The sequence below is a fragment of the Cydia strobilella genome, chromosome 25, assembly GCF_947568885.1.
Source record: "Cydia strobilella chromosome 25, ilCydStro3.1, whole genome shotgun sequence".
Taxonomy (NCBI): Eukaryota; Metazoa; Arthropoda; class Insecta; order Lepidoptera; family Tortricidae; genus Cydia; species Cydia strobilella.
In genome coordinates this window covers 6246328-6269959 of record NC_086065.1, presented here as the reverse complement: position 1 = coordinate 6269959, position 23632 = coordinate 6246328, and the positions used below count along the sequence as shown (strand labels likewise).

General features: G+C 37.5%; 1 protein-coding gene across 3 annotated transcripts in view; it reads left to right on the top strand.

Annotated features, from left to right (window-relative positions):
• The window catches only part of LOC134752808 (PTB domain-containing adapter protein ced-6), a 115161-nt gene that overhangs the window by 76150 nt on the left and 15379 nt on the right, over window positions 1-23632 (top strand). For all 3 annotated transcript variants that reach the window (XM_063688546.1, XM_063688545.1, XM_063688547.1), the window contains exon 2: window positions 23231-23348. In XM_063688546.1, coding sequence (XP_063544616.1) covers window positions 23232-23348 — 117 coding nt within the window. In that variant the 5' untranslated portion in view covers window position 23231. The remainder of the gene's footprint in view (window positions 1-23230; window positions 23349-23632) is intronic.

Genomic DNA, 23632 nt, shown 5'->3' with positions numbered 1-23632 from the left:
TATTAGGTATTTTCTGTAACAGGAGCATTAAATTAAGCTGTAGGCTGTACTCCTCAAACTGACCAACATTTGTTCAGCAACTTTAAAAAAAAACTAGTGTTTTGATTTTCATTACACTTTAAAGTTCATTCTAAGACGCAATGTATTGCAAAATTTGTTATGTTTAAAGGGTGACAAGCAACGTGAAACACGCAGATGGCAGCGTACATTGAAAATAATATTTAATTAGTATGAGAAAGATATAATCTAAAAATTTCATAATTTTAAAAAGTTGCTGAACAAATGTTGGTCAGTTTGAGGCGTAAATCCTCCAGTTTAATTTATTGCTCCTGTTACAGGAAATACCGTGTATACAACGAAGTGTAGTGGCACAGTATAACAATTATTCAGTGGTATCCTTATAAACATGTTTACATAGAAATATGACATCTAAAATTACATTTACACACGTCATTATCATTACAAATGCCATGCAGAATTAGCTTGACCTGACTCTACCTCATCAAAAGACAAAAATATAATTTAAAAAAACCGGCCAAGTGCGAGACGGACTCGCGCACCGAGGGTTCCGCACTTTTTAGTATTTGTTGTTATAGCGGCAACAGAAATACATCATCTGTGAAAATTTCAACTGTCTAGCTATCACGGCTGATGAGATACAGCCTGGTGACAGACGGACAGACGGACAGAGGAGTCTTAGTAATAGGGTCCCGTTTTTACCATTTGGGTACGGAACCCTAAAAAAGTGCGAAGCAATTAAATAATAAACCTTAAAGGGGCCCACTGACTATCAGTCCGCCGGACGATATCGGCCTGTCAGTTGTTCGGAACTGTCAAATTTTTGTTCTAACTGACAGGCCGATATCGTCCGGCGGACTGATAGTCAGTGGGCCCCTTAAGAATCCTTTGACGACGACAAGATTACCTACATTAACATCATGGACCAATAAAGAGTCTCTTTATTGGTCCATGATTAACATTATGCGTGTTCCAAGTCATAGAAATTATTAACGATGCTCCGATATAAATACGATGCCGCGCGACGCTGTGCGGCGTAAGCGCCATCGACAATAAGGTCCCTTTTTATAGAAAATACCACAATTAACAGTTCGTAAACCTTATTACAAAGAGCATAAGGTCCACGGATGGACAGAGTGTTGCTGTTTGTACTATATGCAATTTACTTTGCATCTAATTGCAACATAATTCCCTGTCCCTGTATATATTTTACTCCTTTTACAATATTTTAATGTCATATATTAGAATACCGCCGTTTTTTTCTTCTTCTTGATAGACTTGAGGGCGGTGTTGCCCGTAGCCAATGTCAAGTAAAAGGGTAGGAACAAAATAAATGCTCTTAGAGCACGACGTTGTTCGGTGGTTGTTGTAGTTGTCTCGTAAAACCGATAGCTGGATTTTACGAGAAGCACGTGGACTACCGGCCGTTGACTCCAAAATGGTGGTTAAACACGCTTTGAGATTAATTCTCCATTCACTGCACACTCCCACATTAAATTACTGTATAATAAAGCTATCGATATTACACTTTAAACAATATTAATGAGCAACAAACAAAGGAATTAATCACGAGGCTACTATCAAGATGGCGTTCGAACCGGAAGTCCAATACCGCCGTTTTTCATTTCACTATTTATGAATAAAACGTTTTTATTTTCAGGTAAGAATCGGATCTATTGCATCCAAGTTTCAACATCTTCGCTTCAGATGCGCGTACGCGTCCTATGGTTAGAGTTTTCCTTATTTTGCATTTTTCATAGCGTATATTGAACAACAATTTCAGTTTAGTTTAGTTCAGTGTTTTTGGCTATAAATTAAAGGTGACTGTACGAGAAGATTAAGAATTAATAATAGCCGATAGAAAAAAAGTTTATGTTTACGCATATAAGCTTTATATAATAACGTGAGGTGCGTTGGGGTAAGATTAAAAGGGTTTTTCATGATAAGATGAAAAGTTGCCCGTAATGCCCCCTCATGAAAACCTCTTTCAATCTTACCCCAACCCACCATATGAGCTTTACGTATACAGCTAAAAAGACGTCGGTCGGCTCCGCGACAATGTGTTTCACTCCTATTGCGTAGATATAAAGCTTTTTCTAACGCAAAAGCCGAACGGTTAGGGATGTTCTTATTTTAACTATAGATATATCCATAGAGTAACTTATACTAGAGCGGTACTGTCATAGTAAATTTTGTAACCCCAGTAAATTCACTGCCATCTATCGACACACTTTAAAACTAAAAATGAAGATTTATAAAAATACGATAAAATGTATTTAAATATGGATAAATGATTTTTTTTATTTGCTTAATTATTTTTATGATTTTTGACCCATGTTCTTTCACTTACATGCGTTAAAATTGTTAAATAACAAACGAAACCGTCAACGCCATCTATACGACAGTAGGCCAAAGCTAGTAGCGCCCTCTGAACGAGAATCAAATTTTCTTGATTTTCGAGGCACGTTTTTTTCTTCGACTGTATCCATCTATTACGGAGTTATATCTATCTTTGATATATCCATCCGTACTTATATTATAAATGCGAAAGTCTGTCTGTCTGTCTGTCTGTCTGTCTGTCTGTCTGTCTGTCTGTCTGTCTGTGTGTTCCCTCTTCACGCTTAAACCGCTGAATCGATTTAGATGAAATTTGGCATATAGATAGGTTGAGTCCCTGAGAAGGACCTAGGATAGTTTTTATCCCGATAATCGTCCCTTAAGAAAGTAAAAAGCGGGGTGGAATTGAGATAATTAATGAAGTGTGCTAATTTGTGTGCATAATATGCTCAAATTGAATAATTGCTATAAGACTTTCTCCAGGCGCTATTCTTACTCTAGCTGGGGTTACTAAGTCCACGCAGACGAAGTCGCGGGCAAAAGCTATAAGGTAATATTATAAATGCAAAAGTGTGGTACCTCTTCACGCTTAAACCGCTGAACCGATTTAGTTTAAATTTGGTATAGAGATAGTTTGAGTCCCGGGGACGGACAGGGTAGTTTTTATTCCAGAAATCATCCTTTAAAAGGTCGAAAAGTGGGGTGGAAGTTTGTATGGGGAATCGATAAAATGCAGTTTGGATAAAAAAGCTACCCAAATTACTAACTCCACGCAGACGAAGTCGCAGGCAAAAGCTAGTACTTATATAACTACGGATAAATGTAATAAACTCGGCCATCATACTCCTGCAGAAATATTGCGCTATCCGCCACGTCACCGCCACAGACAAACATGTGACCACATTTTCTACCTTACTCAATTGTAATAAGGCCTCCGTCTCTAAACTCCCGTTTGTATGCGCAAACGCACAGTCTCTAAATATGGAGTAAAATGAAATTTCGCGACGTCGCAGTCGGGCTACCAGTTTATTGCTTTTCATAAAACATGACGAGGAAAGGCGACGTTGAAACCCACAGACATAGATATATGAAACTTATATTTGAGAGAACTTTAATAATATACGAGCTATCCAATATGCAAACCTAGAATCTAAAGTCGAACTCACTTAGGTGTGACAGTTGACTCACACTTCAAACCCGTCAGCACAAAGTCAATGCAATATAGAACCTAAACTTATGCAAATAGAGCTGGTATTCGCGAAACAGGTTGCGAGATCATTGCACTTTATAGCAGAATCAAGATCTCGTCGCTTGGACTTTGATGTCAAGGGTTTGGGGCGTTTTGTTGGAAAACGGAACTTATGTAAACATGTTTAAGGTCGATTTTTAATGATTTGAAATTGTTTTATTTTAAGACAGGTAGATCATATTATTTGATAATGGTAGTCAGATCGTCTTAAGTTTGCGGATTTTATCAAATGCAAATCAGATTAAAGGTTATTCGCTATAACTTATAAAACTTAAATTTATAAAGTATTCAAAAGTACAGTCAGCTGCAGAGATAGTTTACCCCCTCTGCGTGGACTGTTTGTTTGCAGGGGGGTGTGGTTGGGGGGTCACCTCTCTCTGCAGCTGACAGTATTTTAGGGACCATTCTATGGTCTTGCTACTTTTGGGAGCGAAATTAAATGTCGGTTAGGGAAGGGAAGGGAGTTCCTATATCGATAAATTCAACTGTCGATGATTTTTCCATCGCTTTACATTTATTTAATCTTTATTGCACAATACATGAAGGTACATAAGGCGGACTTAATGCCTTAAGGCATTCTCTACCAGTCAACCAATGGGTTAAACCAGAAAGATTAAATAGTTGCAGTGGTGCAGTGTCTTTATAAGTAAATGAATTTGTAACCAAGACTAAATGAATATAAACTATATTGATAAATTTACACATATACTTAATATAAATAAACATACATACATAGATACTATATATATTTTATTATTGTAATGTATTTACATTGTATCGAATGTACAAAACGAGTACTAACAAAAAAGTATATGAATATGACGAATCAACTCAAATTAAATGTTCACGTTTATCCGGTAAGACCATCACATATTAATAGCAAATAAATATGATATTACGGTTTTTTGTCTTCCATTCCAACATTGTATTGTTAATTATTAATGAAATCAGTCAGTCGTTATCATATTATTTTTATTACATTTTATTTCCGTAGATTCTACAGGATGTTATGTTATAATACCGGTAATCGGTATACTTATCATAATACGTGCCGCTTAACTGACTTACTGTACGTCATTAGATATATCGGAGCTGCTAATGTGCGCACAAATATCTGAACATGCACTTCTTCACATTAGAGAGGTGTTCAGATTTTAGTGCGCACATTGGCCACCATATAGGTATATCCTCGTCCTGCCCATTGTAATTCCTAAAGGACATATTCCATTTCAGGAAAATCCTGGATAGGTTGAGGTTACACTGAAACTTCTTTTTTTACTTAAAACGTGAAACAAAGGAAAATGAACTCTATGTTCCAAATAATTTGGTTTAAATTTCAATGGCTTAAACTCAGTATGGTGGGTAGGACGAGGGATGGCGACTCGACTCTCAATTTAGTCCATGGCTACATATTTTTGACAACCAAAAGTTATTAATTCTCAAGTAGTGTGTTGTGTTTTGTTTGTGTTGATCTCATTATGCTTAGAGTGGATAAATAATTACAAAAGCTTTTTTATCACATCGGTGACAAAAAATCCTCCGTCAGAAGTGACACATACGCGTTATCGAAGCTTTAAAAACATGCATACTCCTATCCTATTATTTTTAAAGAACTTTTTTTAGCCCGACGTTTGACTGGAAGAGAATACCATTACGCATTAAATCCGCCATTTGAACATTATTTTTATATTTTGTGCAATAAAGTTTAAATAAAACGATGGTAAAAAGTTATTTAAAATATCCACGCACGATGAAATAAATTAAGAACACGTTCTATTATGTATTACCATCATCAATGCAAATTGGTTTTTATATCTGGCAAAAAGTTAAGCGAAAATGAACAAAAAAACATACAAAAACACATATTGCTTTTGCTTCCTCTGAAGGTATTTTTATTAGTTTCGAGAATTGAACAGGAAAATAACTAGATGAATCTAGATGTTAGATATAAATTGGCTTTTTGCGTCATCACAACGGCTTGTTTCTATAAATAAGTTTTGCATGTAAAAATCAGTTAATTTCAACGATTAACAATTAAATATGTAGTTTGCATTCTAAGCGACTCAAAAGTGAATGTTTTGATTCTGACGTTTGATGTTTGAAAGGCATAGTAATGTTCTTTTCTATCGATATCGATAATTTGTTATATGACGTTTGTGAAAAATTGATTAATTGGCAGAAATAGATATATTAATTTCCGCTACCTAAAGGTTGCCTGAAAGAGATCGCTTTTGGCGATAAGACCGCCTGTTGTACTTGTGTTGCTGTTTACTGATTTCTTTTTGTATTATTTTCTTCTATTGAGGTGTGCAATAAAGAGTATTTGTTTTTTTTTGTTTGACATAGACATAGACATTTGTATTCATCAATTTCATCATATGTTTTTTAAGAAACTAATTAATCAAAATTGTGAATGTGATTGCTAACTATAAGAAAGTTTGCGTCCAAAAACTAATAAGAAGGAACTATGATCATTGAACATATATTTAAATTTGTTTAGAAAAAAAATTCGATGCTTTTAAAAACGTCACATTTTGCCCTAAAATTTTCGCCTAAAATTGCCTTTAGAAGGACAGGGTCAGAGTGCGGAAGTGTAATCATAAACAGCAAATTTATATCAAAATATGATTATAATGGCACTTCTTGTTACATTTTATAGGTGCAGAGTTAGCTTGGACGAACTCTATTAACCAAAGTGAAAGGCTTAAAAATGTCTATCTTTAGTAAATAAGTATCTTAAGTAGTCGTAAATGTAACATTAAGCTCGTGTTGGTCAACAATCGAGTCCTTTGAGTCTTTTGCTTTTAGACTCAACTCAGTTTTTCAGACTTATAATTAGGTCAAAAGTGCCGACACAAGATTAAGCCTTCTATTTAGATCTAGACTAGATACAACATAAAAGTGTCGCTGTCAAAATGGATTAAGTATTTGTTATTTCAGCTTGTCGTTTTAAAATGAGAGCGTGACTTAGATTGTATGGCGGCGGCCAGGTTCGTATCGAGTCTTAAGCCTTCTAGATCTAGTTACAACAAATGGTAGGTGTCGCCGCCGGAATGAATGTACCGTCACGACTATTTCAGTGAAAGGTCAACGGCTGACTCACCGGCCTCTTGTTTCACCGGTTTAGGCAGTCATAATGTTTCGTAGTTTATGGAGTAGATAGATAGAATACTCTTTATTAGCACACCTAAAAGTTACAGCTTAAAGAAAAACGATTAACAGGCTTTCCCCTCTGTCGAAAATAGTCGAATGGTCATACACAATGTATGGACTAACGTTTATCTTCTTCTTCTTCCTCCTCGCCCTTTCCCGTTATACGGGGTCGGGCTTTCCTTATTCCGAGTCTCCAGGCAGTTCTATTCTGAGCGTCTTCCTTACATAAGTCTAGGCTAACTAGGCTTTCCATATCGCTCTCAATAATTTTCGTCCATGAGGCAAGTGGTCTTTCTCGTCCTCTTCTTATGGACTTATGGACTAACGTTTCTTCTTCTTCTTCTTTTTCTAGGGGCTATGTAAGGCTCCAGAGCCTATGTATCACTGCGACCATCTCTGATCTATTGTGATCGCCACCTACTACAACTCTCGATCCAAACCTGCAACTTCAAACAGCTGCAGGATCTTTTTGGTTTCGAGAGACTTTAACTCCTCCGGGCGCAATATATGTCCACCCAGGATCAAGTCACGAGTGCGCATTAGGCAGGGGCACTCTGTAAGGATGTGTAGGGGCGTCTCCTCTGCCTCCATACAGAGTCTGCACCGCCCCATGTCACGTTTCCCCATAGTGTGCATGTGCTTATTTAGGCCGCAGTGCCCGGTAAGCACCCTGACCAAGTTGCGCAGTTGGTTCCTAGGCAGCGCCAAGGCGCTCGAAGACGCCTTTTTGCTGAAGGCCTTGATAAGCGCTTTGGAATGGTTCAACCCTGGTTTTTCCCTCCAGAGTTGAATGGTTTTGTAGTGACAGTAGGTCTTTAGGGTGAGCCGCGTTAGGCTTCTGGGAATCCCACAAAACGGCTCAGGACTGTAGTTCTTCCCCTTAGCCCCTGCTCGCGCGAGTTCGTCGGCCTTTTCGTTTCCAACGATACCCGCATGCCCCGGGACCCAACGTAGAACAACCTTGTTCCTGGCTCCAAGGTTGTTCAATAATTGCCTGCAGTTCTCAACCAGCCTCGATGTGGTGACATCAGAGGTTAGGGCTAAGAGTGCCGCCTGGCTATCCGAATGGATATACCTATAGATAGTATGGTTGCCGTAGTTGCTTTGCAGATTTATTGACGCACATTCAATAATGGCGTATACCTCTGCCTGGAATATAGAGCAAAAACGCCCTAGGTTTAAGCTGATGCTTTTCCTGGGCGCTTCACCATATACTCCGCAGCCTACTTCAGATCCGGATTTGGAGCCATCAGTGTACCACCTCAGGCTTCCTTCTTTCCACTAACGTTTATCTGACATGGCTATTTTGACGTTACGTATATATTTGACGTTCCCCTCTCCCGCAAGAATTGGCAGACTTTTTTGTACAGCAAAATACAGACGTGGCGGCTCCGTTTGGTTATATCCTCCTAGATATAGGCAGACAACGGGCGGTCTTATCACTAAAGAGTTTTGTTACATATTTAAAAATTAAGTAACCAAGCGAAGGTCTCATTGTTATGAGTCAAATGTTATGAGCAGGTTCCATTGTTGTTTTTTTTTGTCTATTCAGTTCTTTCAAAATGAGGGAGCCATGGGGGTTTGCGAGGTCTACATAGCTCACAAGGCCACTAGTTTTAACAATTAAATTAAAATTAAATTAACCTAATATTGCCTTCGTTTACCGCGATAGTCACTCATGAAATAAAACTATGACATCGGATTATATCGCGTATATTAAATTTTGTATACATTCCGACGTTTCGAACCCTTACAGCGTTCGTGCATGGTCAACGAAGGAAAAACTACAATGTGCAAAACTTCCCACATACAAAAATAATGAACCATAATAAACTTTAAGGCTGGTTTTACAATTTACATGCAAAATCGGTCCCTAAGGCTAATAAATTACAACTATTTTTTAAGTAAACCACCAAAGCTACATACCACCACCACCCACCGTTGACCACGAACGCTGTAAAGGGTCCGAAACGTCGAGATGTATACTAAATTCAATATAAATTAAATAAATAAATAAATATTATAGGACATTCTTACACAGATTGACCAAGTCCCACGGTAAGCCCAAGGAGGCTTGTGTTATGGGTACTCAGACAACGATATATATAATATATAAATACTTAAATACATAGAAAACACCCATGATTCGGGAACAAATATCTGTGCTCATCACACAAATAAATGCCCTTACCGGGATTCGAACCCAGGACCATCGGCTTCACAGGCAGGGTAACTACCCACTAGGCCAGACCGGTCGTCAATATACGCGATATAATCTGATTTCATAGTTTTATTTCATAAATTAACGTAATTATTAACTGATTATAGTAGTGTTTCTACTTGAAATAAAAACAAATTAAAGTATTTTCTGAAAATAATTTAATTTGTTCTAATACTTCTAACAGTAACGTAATTATTGTAGGACAAATTTACACAGATTGACCTAGTCACTAGACTAATACTGCCTACAAGCAGGAGGTCCCGAGTTCCAATCCTGGTAATTGTTGTGTTTGTGATAAATATTTCCTCTTGAGTTATGGATGTTTTCTATATACAATATATAACAATATATTATATATATCGTATATAGCATAAGCCTTACAGAGCTTACTGTGAGACTAGGTCGATCTGTGTGAAATTTTCCGATTTAATTTATATCTATATTACCTACATTCATTTCTCTAAGAAAGCGGGTTAAACTAGTTATTGCTAAAAATACGCAAACCTGCTTTGCTAGTCATGCTGTGGACATTTCCTGGCTTTTACGAGTCTGGGAATCATGTTATAAGGACGATTCACTTCACTACATACACATACTATGTGGGTTATAGCTAACCGCTGATAGTAACTGCCGCCTGCTCACGTGTTAGTTAATCAATAGACTATTCAATATTCATTCGCAGGATAAAGACAATACGGATACTGATAAGTATCCACGTATCTGATAACGTGTCAACCCACATCCATTTTGCAATAAGATGTCAACTCAAATACAAACTAAGTCTTTCTCTTATGTAGTTAATAGCCACGGACCTATTTATATGTTATTTTGTTATGAAACTATAGGTCTGATTTTCTTGTCTTTAAACTAAGTTCATAAACTATGTATGACTGTTTGTTTCTGAATAAAAAAAAAAAAAAAAAAAAAAAAAATTGACGCTTAAAGTTGACATTTTATAAAAAAAATATGGGTGGGTTAACACATTTTTGCTAAACAGTGTTGATCAATCCGACAATTTGTGGTTGGCCTTAAGCAAAACAATAGATATTTGATATAGTATTGCCTACAAAATTAATGTTAGTATCCATTTAGGGTTCAAGCTAATTTGGTTGTCAACACTAACGGTATGAATTGTCCAATGTACAGTGACCCTAAATGGCTCAACAATTAAAGTCCGGGACAGTACGTTTTACAACGCGGGTTGGGGGCTTGCTGTAGAAGACAAGAATGGCGGTCCTGTTCGTAGAGGACGCTGCACGTTATGCAACGTTAGGGAGGGGCCATTTCTTTACTATCGATAAAAACCGGACAAGTGCGAGTCGGACTCTCTGTACTTTTTAGTATTTGTTGTTATAGCGGCAACAGAAATACATCATCTGTGAAAATATCAATTGTCAAGGTTCATGAGATACAGCCTGGTGACAGACAGACGGACAGAGGAGTCTTAGTAATAGGGTCCGGTTTTTACCCTTTAGGTACGGAACCCTAAAAAGTACAGGGTAATTTGTCAAAAAGGAGTAGCACATTATAACCCAAAGAATATGGAAAGTTCTAGATTCAACGGACATTAGTAATGAACTCTGAAGGGTCGATGTGGCACTCAAAAACCCCATAATAAAAGCATTTCAATTTTATACTTGCTTCCTTTTAAGATTCCTCTACATACACCACGATGGCCCAGCGCTGGACCAGTGAGATGGCCATGCGATGGTTGAGAGCACGCACTATGGAATAAGCCACGTGTTAGATGCGTACGCACCATTGCTGGCCCACTACTTTTGATGTGCGGACGAAAAACCGACACCGTGGCCATTCCATCGCCATCCCACCGTGCCATAAGCCATCCGACACCACTACCCTCTCTAGACGCTGGCCTATCTTAGTGGGCCAGTATGATGGCATATCGTGTAGAGGAGCCATTATACCTAACTGTACTTCTCTTTGCATCGTCCACTATTTGTCTTGAAACTGCATTTCTATCATTAAATCAATCAGCTAAATCAAGTCCATTGCACTACCAAATTTCAGCTTAATTGGATATCTAGAAGTAGATAGTAAAAAATGTTTTATTAATTTTAAACTTACATTACGTAGTAACGCAAGTTTATTAGTGACTCAAATAAATTTAAAATTTACGATATCCACAAAACGCTAAAATAGGAAAAAAACCGGTCATCAAACCCAAGATATCTTACCTTAATCTATAAAATCCACTTAGTAGTTGTAAAAAAACGAGAGATTAAATAATTAATTATACAAGTAGAATGACGCTCTAAAATATAGCCCAGTATTTACTAGCGCAGGTGAAAAACGGAAAAAACCACCGTATTATGATTTGCGAATAAAATGCTAATTTATATAATTTTATATTAATCGGCCGCCACAGCGATCTTTGACCTGTCATTACAGTATAGATATTGATTTGTTTACGTTTGGTTCTGAAGTTAAGCCGACTTTACTAATATATGTATCGGAGGTTAGTTTTGTTTACGTAATGATAGAATTCGTAGCAACATACGAATAAGGAAAACTGTTTGTTTGTTTTGATAATAAACGACTAGCCAGCACATATTAGCGTATATTTATCTGCTTATCAGTAATAAATATTAACATAATTAAACACATTATAATACATAGATAACACGCATACATGCACAATTTGTGTTGGCACCGTGATACCCTGTAACAAGTACGGAGTCAATGAAGTCATTGCCTATTTCATTAGAGGATAAGATAAAGATAAAAAATGTTTTTATTGCACAGAAAGAATACAAATGTAGTACATATCACAAGTTACTGAAAAGAGTTGGTGCATAACTGACTTGACATTCGGAGGTTCCAGAGTCCCCGCACTAGGCTAGGCCTGTATCGCGGGAGACCTGATGTACATTTTTATGTCATGCGAGTTAACTAGCAATTTTTAGTATTACAACTATAATAGTCTTATTATAGTTGTAAATGTTGTAATACAAAAAATTGCATTTATCTTAATCCAGGTATATAAACCTGAATCTCATTTGTCCTCAATTGTAAAAAATATCATTCTAGTTCAAAAAAATCAAAATCGCTCTCCTTCTTGATGCGACTGGCTAATCATGTTACCTTCTGGCAACCGGATTCCCCACCGGAACCCAATTAAAGCTAATTACGTATTTAAAGCTATCCTTCTTTGTGCTTTGGTTAGGTTATTACAGTCGATAATATGCTACGTTGTCAAGTCTTAAATAAAACAAAACTGAGAAACTGGGTAATAAACTTTATTTCTAAAAACAATTAATTATCTAGTGATATAAAGCATATATCACAAACTACCAGACCTACTACTTAACGGGAATGTGATATATTTCAGCTAGGTTAAAGTAATAGAGTAATAGTGTAAATTTCATTCGATTGCGTGACTAGACGTACGCGTTAACGTTAAGTGTCATTTTGTATGGGATTTTGAGTTTCCAAAACGTCCCGCTTGGCGCGCTATTCAAAATCCCATACAAAAATAGACATAACGCAAACGCGAATGCTTTTCACGCTATCGAATAGAATTTCGTCGCTATACTTACTCAACCTCATATCTGCAACAATCATTTGATGGAAATGTCGGTTTTCTTTCATTCGGAATACGGGTGTTTTTATCATCAAATGAGTGTTGCAGATACGAGGTTGAGTAAGTATAGCGGCGATTTACACTAGGGGTTCAGTATTCATCTAAACTTATAATACTAAAAGTTTACAAAACTGAGTCTTAATCAACTTAATTGAATATAAATATCTATCGATTACATGACTTGTGTCCTACCCCAACGCCCGTGTCACCCCGTATCAAGTACGGAACTGACCGGTTATTCAACCGAGCTGTATATCAATTTGCTATCATCAATAATATACTGTGATACCCTGAAATTACAGCAAAAGTTTTCTAAAAATAAACTGTGATTAAAAACATCGATAACACGCCACGTGTTCCATCCCTAAACGCACACATCTACGGCCTGCGCTTAAGCCCCTGTCATTCAACAAGTACGGAACTGGCCGGTTATGCAACCGCGCTATATCACATTTCACTATCGTAAATAATATACTGCGATACTGAAATTATTACAAAAGTTTTCTAAAAATAAACTGTGATTAAAAACATCGATAACACGCCACGTGTCCCATCCCTAAACACACACATAGACAAGTTGCGCTTACGCCCGTGTCACTCCGTAACAAGTACGGAACTGGGCGGTTATTTAATCGTATAACGCTGTATCGCGGCGGCGCGTGCTCGCGAATATGAATCGTCTCACGTGGGTTTAGAGTCGAGATTTAACTGGTGAGGGCTGGTTATGACTGGAGCGGTATTGTTTGGAAAAAAAATATGGCGTAGGGATTGTCTGCGGAGTAAGGTCCGATTAGTCGTACAGTCGCCATCAGATATATCTGAGCGGTCAAGGCTCTCACAAATATCTGAACACGCCTCTATTGTCAAGGCGTTAGAGTGCGGGTTCAGATATTGTGGCATTTGTGGCCGCTCCGATATATCTGATGGTGACTGTACCAAACTATCTCTGCACCGTCTTAGCAAGCTGTGCAAGCTTAGCAAGTGTGGAAGCGCCACCATACACAAATTAATATGAAAATAAGGCATTTATTATAGTGGCACTAACGCACTTAGTCACTGCTGCCTCACTGCAAAATCGGTGCACTATTACAGTTACCTAGACCAAGAAATGTCTGCAACGATTTTGATAGCACTCAGTGCAAGTGTTATTTTAAGTCGAATAGATGGCGTTGACGGTTTCGTTTGTTATTTAACAATTTTAACGCATATCAGTGAAAGAACATGGGTCAAAATCATAAAAATAATTAATGCAAATAAAAAAAATCATTTATCTATATTTAAATACATTCTATCGTATTTTTTTTATTTGCATTAATTATTTTTATGATTTTGACCCATGTTCTTTCACTGATATGCGTATATATTGTTATATAACAAACGAAACCGTCAACGCCATCTATACGACTGTAGGCCAAAACTAGTAGCGCCCTCTGAACGAGAATCAAATTTTCTTGATTTTCGAGGCACGTTTTTTCCTTAGACTGTATCCATCTATTACGGAGTTATATCTATCTTTGGTTCGTCTATTTGCTCCTCTATCGCTCGAATATGCAAGGTAGAGACTGTAGAGAGGCAGATAACGAAAATTCAAGTTTCGATTTTTGCGGTAGGCCCTAAAGGGGCTCACTGATTATCAGTCTGCCGGACGATATCAGCCTGTCAGTTAGTACAAAAATTTGACAGTTCCTAACAACTGACAGGCCGATATCGTCCGCCTAATCAGCGTAATTGGTAATCAGTGGGCCCTCCTCCTCCTCCTCACTATGTTTCTTTAGATTTCTAATAGCCTAGCTAGGTTTACCCCTCGTATGCTGCCTGTCAAATTTGATTATTGAAAAAGTGACCTTGACATTTAAAACAATAGATTTAAATTCCCACGCACGGATCCGTGTCTTTTTTTAACGATGTGGTAATGCTGTTACGCATACCCCCTGTGACCTAGAGAGGCGTCGGGGGTTATGTGGGACTCCCATCTCCCATTCCTTTCTCTTAGCAAAGATAGATATAACTCCGTAATAGATAGATACAGTCTAAGGAAAAAACGTGCCTCGATAATCAAGAAAATTTGATTCTCGTTCAGAGGGCGCTACTAGCTTTGGCCTTCTGTCGTATAGATGGCGTTGACGGTTTCGTTTGTTATTTAACAATTTTAACGCATATCAGTGAAAGAACATGGGTCAAAATCATAAAAATAATTAATGCAAATAAAAAAATCATTTATCCATATTTAAATACATTTTATCGTATTTTTATAAATCTTCATTTTTAGTTTTAAAGTGTGTCGACAGATGGCAGTGAATTTACTGGGGTTACAAAATTTACTATGACAGTACCGCTCTAGTATAAGTTACTCTATGCTCTTAGCGAGAAAAGGGGGAGAAGCCCTACCCACTAAACCCACATCGGCTTTACCCGCATTGCCGTATGGGAGACGTCATGGGATCGCGAACATTCTGCCATGAACGGATCCGTGTCTAAGCAAGTAAGCATACGAGAGGTTAAGGGCGCCATGATTACATTTTAAAGTTTAATGGGGCCCACTGACTATCAGTCTGCCGGACGATATCGGCCTGTCAGTTAGAACAAAAAATTGACAGTTCCGAACAACTGACAGGCCGATATCGTCCGACGGACTGATAGTCAGTGGGCCCCTTTAAGTGCGCCGCGGACTGAAAAAGATAGGGAACCCCCTAAAGGGGCCCACTGCCTATCAGTCCGTCGGACGATATCGGCCTGTCAGTTAGAACAAAAATTTGACAGTTCCGAACAACTGAGAGGCCGGCTCTTTGAATTTGCTCCGGCTTTCCTACAAAAACTTGCCGCACCGTAGGCTAAAGACGATGATGATGTCTCATTTATCAGATTAAATGATGACTTTGATGCATTCTGCAAAAACAAAGTTGATTGTGCATATTTTTTCCCTGTTAGTTTTGACCTCTAACTAAATTAAACTTTGAAGAATTTGCCGCCGTAAAAAACCCGCAGATGTTTGTTAATTAGGTTTATTAGTACAATCGCCACCATCAGATATATCGGAGCGGCCGAGGTGTTCACAATATCTGAACACTCATTCTAGGCTTACCAATTATCGAATTATGCAATTTGATAATTGTAAGCCTATTTTGTAACGCCACATTTACCCAATTAAATATTTTCTGCTTTAAATATGGGGCATTTTCTATGAAAAGGGACCTTATTGTCGATGGCGCTTACGCCCACGGTTTTCATACTAAATAGGAGTCATTTCACATCCACTAGTTTATTAATTCGTGCTTACGCCGCACATCGTCGCTGGGCATTGTATTTATATCGAAGCATCGTTAACAATGGCGTAAGCGCCATCGACAATAAGGTCCCTTTTTATAGAAAATATCACATATAGCCTTAAGCGTAAACCATCTGTATGCAAATTAAATCGAGTAACTTCTAATCTAATTTGAGTATATGTAAGTCGTCGTAATAATGATATCACTTTCACTTAATATTATGTTTCCGTAGGTCAGTGAAGGGACCGTTATTTAAGTCAGCCAACCATTAAGAGGAAAGGGGACGGCCGCTTCTTCATACAAACGTAGTCCCCATTTTCCTCTATTCGTGTTGACATTATGCAAAATATTTTTGCATAACGATGTAGGTATATTAACCATAGCTATTTCGTACAAATTTTTAAATGCTTCTAACTTTCATAATTAATAAAACGTATAGGGATATAGCTATGGTTGATATACAAAAAATTGTGTCAAAATAAATAAATATTATCCAGAGAGGAAAATGAGGACTACGTTTGTATGAAAAGCCGATTTTTCACTCGTCTTAAGAGAAACCAGAGACAGATAAATTAAGACCAAAGATCTACAACAATGTACAGTCGCTAATGTCGCCATCATATATATCGGTGCGGCCAAGATGCTCATAAAATATCTGACCACGCCTTTATAGTCAAGGCGTTAGAGTGTGTGTTCAAATAATTATAAACACCTCGGCCGCTGCGATATATCTGATGGTAACTGTACAAATAGCAATACTCTTGACTGTCTATCAGTGGACCTTATTACAAAAGGCGTAAGGTCTACAAAGGCATAAAGTCTACCGATCTCGGCGCGGGCCACCATTGGGCGCCATTTGGTTTGGTGGTGTCTGGTAGCTGATAATCCTAAGAACTGGTTGTCCGTGGGCCGGGGTTTGGAGACCCCTGTCCATCCATGGGATAAACCTGCTTATCTGTGTCTAAATTTAGGTTATACTACGTAATACATATGGGGCATTTTCTATGAAAAGGGACCTTATTGTCGAAGGCGCTTACGCCGCACATCGTCACGGGGCATGTATTTATATCGAAGCATCGTTAATAATGGCGTAAGCGCCATCGACAATAAGGTCCCTTTTTATATAAAATACCACATATATAAATAACCGTAGTATTTGTGTACAAACAAAGTTCGTCGCACGTTGGCCTCAGAAAGTCCTTGATGTCAGAATACTCGGAATACTAATATGTTTGTACACGTGGCTTTAATACGTGAAATCTCTTTGTTAATACGATACACCTTCAGAGTAAAAAATACATTGTTTTTAGCACATTATTATTAACTTCACTTGTCACGTAACCTTCTTTTAAGTGCTGTATCGATATGATATGGGGAATTTTCTATGAAAAGGGACCTTATTGTCGATGGCGCTTACGCCGCACAGCGTCGCGCGGCATTGTATTTATATCGGAGCATCGTTAATAATGGCGTAAGCGCCATCGACAATAGTTTAGTTTAGTTTAGTTTATTCATTAACCATAACGTAATATGATCATTACATGGTAAGTCAACATTTCATACAATATTATACTTATAGAGAGAGAATTATGGATTTACACAAGGTAAATACGCTTAATAATAATTGAAATCTAAGATTTACAGTTTGCGTCAATTAAAATATGTTTAAGCGCCATCGACAATATGGTCCCTTTTTATAGAAAATACCACATTTTAGATTTAAGCTAGTTATTAATTGCGATTAGTTGTACCACTGAATATATCTTTTATACAAATAAATGATAATTTATTGAATTGAATTAAATCGAATTAACTCATACATAATGTAACCTTCGGGTCCATAGGTAATAGACAAGATAGAGGTAATAGAGTAACAAAACAATCGCAAAATTCATTAGGTATATCTCAGTAAATAAACAGTAAATTATACACACCAGTAGTTTATCTGACTTTCATTCATTCAATTCAATTAACCACAAAGGCCTAATAAAGAAACTGCAGAACGCTGACGCTCCCAACAACATTATAAAACTATTAGAAAACTACTTAGAAGATCGATCGCTAATAGGAAAATTCCGCACTATGAATGGAGAAGTAAAAAAACTACCACATGGTGTGCCCCAGGGATCGATCCTAGGCCCCGTCATCTTCAACCTATACGTCTACGACATATGGGATAGTCACGATAGGATTCGAGGTCTGAAACTATCCCAGTACGCGGATGACTTATGTATCCTAAACAGAGCTAAGAACCCCGATCACGCTACCATGAGAGCGGAGTGGGCGGCAGAAACCATTGTAAACTACTATGATAGATGGGGTTTGAAATGCAACGTCGACAAAACAGAATGTATAATGTTTACAAAGAAGAAGAAATACAAACCAACGGTTAAGATTAAAACCCAGACGTTCGCTTATAAAAAAGACATAAAGTATTTAGGAGTCATCTTTGATAAGACGCTCAAAATGAACCCTCAAACAGACAAAGTTGTCAAAAAGTTAAAACAAGTAAGAGGAGCTCTGGGACCCATCATAGGCTTTAATGCCAAAACCGATGTAGAAGTCAAGTTAGCAATCATTCAAGCTTGCATCCTTCCTATCATGGATTATGGAGTGGTGCAGCTATTATCAAGGTACAGCAACTCGAACCTACAAAAAATTGAGAGACAATACAGGATGGCACTCAAGAATGCTGGCCAGTTCTCAAGACGTATACCCACGGAAACGCTCTGGGAAATCAGCGATCTTGAAGCGTGGCACCTTCGCGCCGCTGATTTAAATCGCAGAATGCTGGACAGAATCGCAGCTCTTGGTATTGAAGACCTCGACACACCAGGGGACGCTTACCTAGCTCACGGCGAACATAACCCACTATTAACAAACCATAGAATAGGTGAAATCTTATATGTACCAAATAAAGACATGAGACGCTGGCCCCGTGGGGCAGCGGCTCCTCGTCCCCTTAGAATTAAGTAAATGTAACATATGTAACACTATTACCAACATCTTTAACTCGACACTTGTGACACAACACCTCCAGCTTACACAGATCTTTTAGACATAAGTTAGCTGACACAATCCTACGGGAATAAAAAGATGTAACTCTGCTAATTGATAATAAACGATTTCTCATTCTCATTCTCATTCTCATAGTTTATCTGGTATGCGTCGGTATAAAAAAATAAAAAAAGTTTATGCCTGGATTAGGCCGGCTCCGAACGACCGGTCATTGCGTCCGTTTGAACGTTGATCGTAAAAATGTAAATTAAATGTTTTAAAATAGGTATCCTTAAATATACTGTATCTATAGACTGTGTGTACGTTTTCAATTTATAGAAACTGAAATAGGTATATTTTCGTGAAATGTGGTACAAAAGTATGTGGTAACATCGTGTAACTTGAAGACGCGGGTTCGAATCCGGCCTCCGCCGCTGACGAGCTTGGTTATGTTTTCTTTGGTATATGACATAGGTATATTCTATATTTTAGTTTATAATTTATATATAGAAGTTCCATACTTAATATTATAAATGCGAAAGTCTATCTGTCTGTCTGTCTGTGTGTTCCCTCTTCACGCTTAAACCGCTGAATCGATTTAGATGAAATTTGGTATAGAGATAGGCTGAGTCCCTGAGAAGGACATAGGATAGTTTTTATCCTGAAAATCATCCCTTACGAAAGTAAAAAGCGGGGTGGAATTGAGATAATTAATGAAGTGTCTGCTAATTTGTGTGTATAATATGCTCAAATTGAATAATTGCTATGAAAATTTTTCCAGGCGCTATACTTACTTTAGCTGCTGTTACTAAGTCCGCGCAGACGAAGTCGCGGGCAAAAGCTAGTAATTTATATATAGAAGTATGATTACTTACAAAACACAAATCAAGATATTTAATTATTTAATTTGTATTATTCCCTAAGTTGTGTTGTATAGATGATAGCACCATCTTTCTCGCTATTGATGATTCGTAATTCGTATTCGTATAAGTAGAAGATGTATGCACGTACTGCTCATCCAGACTTGGTCGAAGACGGCTCGTATTCCAATAATTGCATATACTCAAGTAAATGGTAATATGGGGCATTTTCTATGAAAAGGGACCTTATTGTCGATGGCGCTTACGCCGCACAGCGTCGCGCGGCATTGTATTTATATCGGAGCATCGTTAATAATGGCGTAAGCGTCATCGACAATAAGGTCCATTTTTATAGAAAATACTACATATTTCCTAGATATTGATTATTGTACTGGGTTAAATAATAGTTCTGCCTTATTCGTGATCGGATCTCACGATACACTGTTACAGTGCAGATTTAGATTTAGATATACTCGTACATACAATTAATACCTCATTATAAGTAGTAGAGTTCGCGCCGCTATCACGAATGGTCAAGGACTCATATAATTAAAAATGTTGCGAATACAATACGTATGTACTTGTTATGATACACTAGAGCTAGACGACCCGCCCCGGCTTCGCACGGGTAGTTCAACAAATTTACACAAAACCTGTACAAATTATACATATAAAACTTCCTCTTGAATCACTCTATCTATTAAAAAAAACCGCATCAAAATCCGTTGCGTACTTTTTTGTTTTTATTTAGTTATTTGGATGTAGGATCTAGGAATCTGTGTGCTGTCCAATGCTTTGTATACATTTGGCAACAATATGCATTTAAGGGTTAAATATCTAAGCATACATAGGGACAGACATACAGACAGCGGAGCGAAAAGCGACTTTGTTTTATACTATGTAGTGATATGCAATGGTTCTGATAATATTATGTGCAGATTGGACTGCATTATTTTGTTAGTAGCTGTGGAGCGACGTTCGGACATTGCTCAGGGTTTTGCTAATCAAAGTCAATTATTTTTCAATAAAATCTTACCAATAAGCACTTTGAATCATATTTTAGGTACAAATAACATCTTATGCTAGTTATCAGAGAAATTTATTAATGAAATAATTATAATAACTAAAATTAAAACCCCTGCTACGCCAAACGCCAAAAAAATATATTTTATGCCAAAAATACCTTAAATAATTTTGAAAAAGAGTTGATATATACTCTTCAAAATGCTGGATCGATTTCTATCAAACATAGCTAACTCGTTTTCACGTAAAATAACTGCATATGGAACTCGGTCCATCACAGACAGATAGACAGACATTGGCGTCAAACATTCACACCCCTCTTTTTGCGTCGGGGGTAAAAAATACGAGCGGGAATAAATGTGGTATTTACTATAAAAATACAATATGTAATTTAATTTAATATTTAATAATATAATATTAATATAATATTTAATTTGTAAATAGTAGGTAGTGATATCGGTTAATTATTTTCAAATACAGTACAAAGCCTGCACCAACAAACGTCTCTCTTTGGCCCAGTGGTTGACTGGTAGAGAATGCCTTAAGGCATTAAGTCCACCATTTGTACTTATTTTATGTGCAATAAAGTATAAATAAATAAAAAGGGAACTTATTGTCGATGGCGCTTACGCCATTATAAATGATGCTCCGATATAAATACAATGCCGCGCGACGCTGTGCGCCATCGACAATAAGGTCCCTTTTCATAGAAAACGCCCCAAATGTCATTATTAAGAAAATGGTATTTGCAATAAGTTAGTCCTATGCTAACTCCTATGTGAACCTTAATATCTTTGCGATAAGGTTCGAAATTGCCAGTTGTATTATGGACGATGGTGTTGCGCAAAACTTATACGAGTATTGAATCGATCGTATGGATTCCTTACATTGTCCTGTCATTGTATTTAATTAATTTGTTGTTAAAGACAAGTTGCATACTTATTTGCTAATATTACGTACATACCTACTTGCTCATTGAAGATTTTCTATTTTCATTCCACTAAAATAGGATTGTGTTTGAGTGTGGGTGTGTTTAAAAACCTACCAATGTCTGGAACCTGGAACTCTAAATCCCAAATTCGGTGAAATCAGGGTATTACAATATCATTGTTTTTGAAGCGTATTGCTGTTATGAAAATTTAGCAACGAAATAATTAGTGCCTTTAATTACTTATGTCTTGCCTATCATTTTTACCTTGGTTTTGAATTATAATATGTAGTGAAGGTAAAGCAAGGACAATATCCTTACAACTATCAGCACAAACTCTTCATTATCCTGACAAGACATAGTAGGAGAATTCCTGCGGGGTTTGTTGGCTAGAATAGTACATTATTGCAGAGGCCGGGAAATGGCAATTCGTGGATGAGTATCGATTTTGTCGGACGATGCGACACAGAGTCCGACAAAGAAAACGAATCCACGCTTTGCTATTCCTGCCGAGGCATATATAATGCTTTTCTCCAAACATGCGAGGAAATAAGTTAAAATAATCATTATTTAAGCATCAAGCATCACTCAAATCAAACCTTCATATCAAAAACGCCAAAAACAATTTCCCTCTTTAGTTACTTTTTAAATTTTTAAGGCACAACTAATACTGCCATTCAGTACCATTCACTATTCGTTCATTTAATTTAATTGTGCTATAAAAAGCTGTATGTGCACGCCTGAGATCCTTAAAAGAAATATAAAAATTATGTAGTTTTTGATTTTATTAAGCATATATCATACACGACATCTTGGGCGTAACACACTTGAATCCCTCAGTACGCTCAGGATTCTACTATAGAACCCTTCGCTTCGTTTAGGATTCAATGTAAGCCCTAGCCGTAAATATGTCATTTTGCTCCCTTGTGACATAAACTACTATTTCCTTTACATGTGTGAATTATAGTATATATATATTAAACCATCTTAATCTTATACTGATATTCTCCTTAAGTAATCACTAATCAGTAATTAATTCCACGTGTGTAAACAAGTGGTCGTGATGGTTTTCCACAATAATATTCTATCTATGTATCATTAATACAAGATTCCTTAACATCATATGCATTTTTGCTGATTCTAGTTATTATATTTTCCATGGTAAATGCTACTTATTATTACATACTCGTACTTGTGCCAGCATCAATAAAATTATTTTTATTTAATTATGTATCTGATCTGACCAATCACGATGGATATAAATTATACACACATAATTTGAAATGACTTTAACTAAAACAGGATATTTGCGTTACTTTTAGTACTTATCCAGAGACGTTTCGAACGTGGTATTACGTTCTTGGTCGGAGGTAGGCGCAAGGCGCAAACCCTTGTAAAGTCCTGTTTAAGTTGGGTCGAGTCGATCAATGTAAAATCGTAAAAGGCCATATTGCAGCCCTTTGCTATCTCAAGATTGCGTGGGAGGTACTCAAAAATCAAGCTCTTGTAATAATCTGGCTCGTAGTTTTATTTTTGTAAAAAGCACTCAACTAATAAACGATTTTCGCTTGTTTCAGGATGTCGACCCTGCTCTTCTGGCAGGGAAAGGGCAAGAGCAACGGCGCGCCCAACGGACGCAATTGGATACACGCCCCCGACGCACTCGTGAAAGGACATGTCGCATATTTAGTCAAGGTATGTGTCAGGATGTATCAGGATGTATCAGGATGTTGACCGTCATGGGTAGAAAAAGATAGCTAGCTAGATAGCATCAAGTGGGCTAACTGGGGACATGTAGGGTAGCCGCCAGGGACTCTCATCTCCCGGCTCTTTCTACTGAGTAAGAGGGGGAAGAGCCTATCCCACTAAACCCACACCGGCGTTTCACACAATGTGCCGTTTGGGGAGACGTCCTGGGTCATGGTAGAATGTTCATTCTACCATGACCCTGGTCTTGACGCGACGACCTCGCTTCTCTC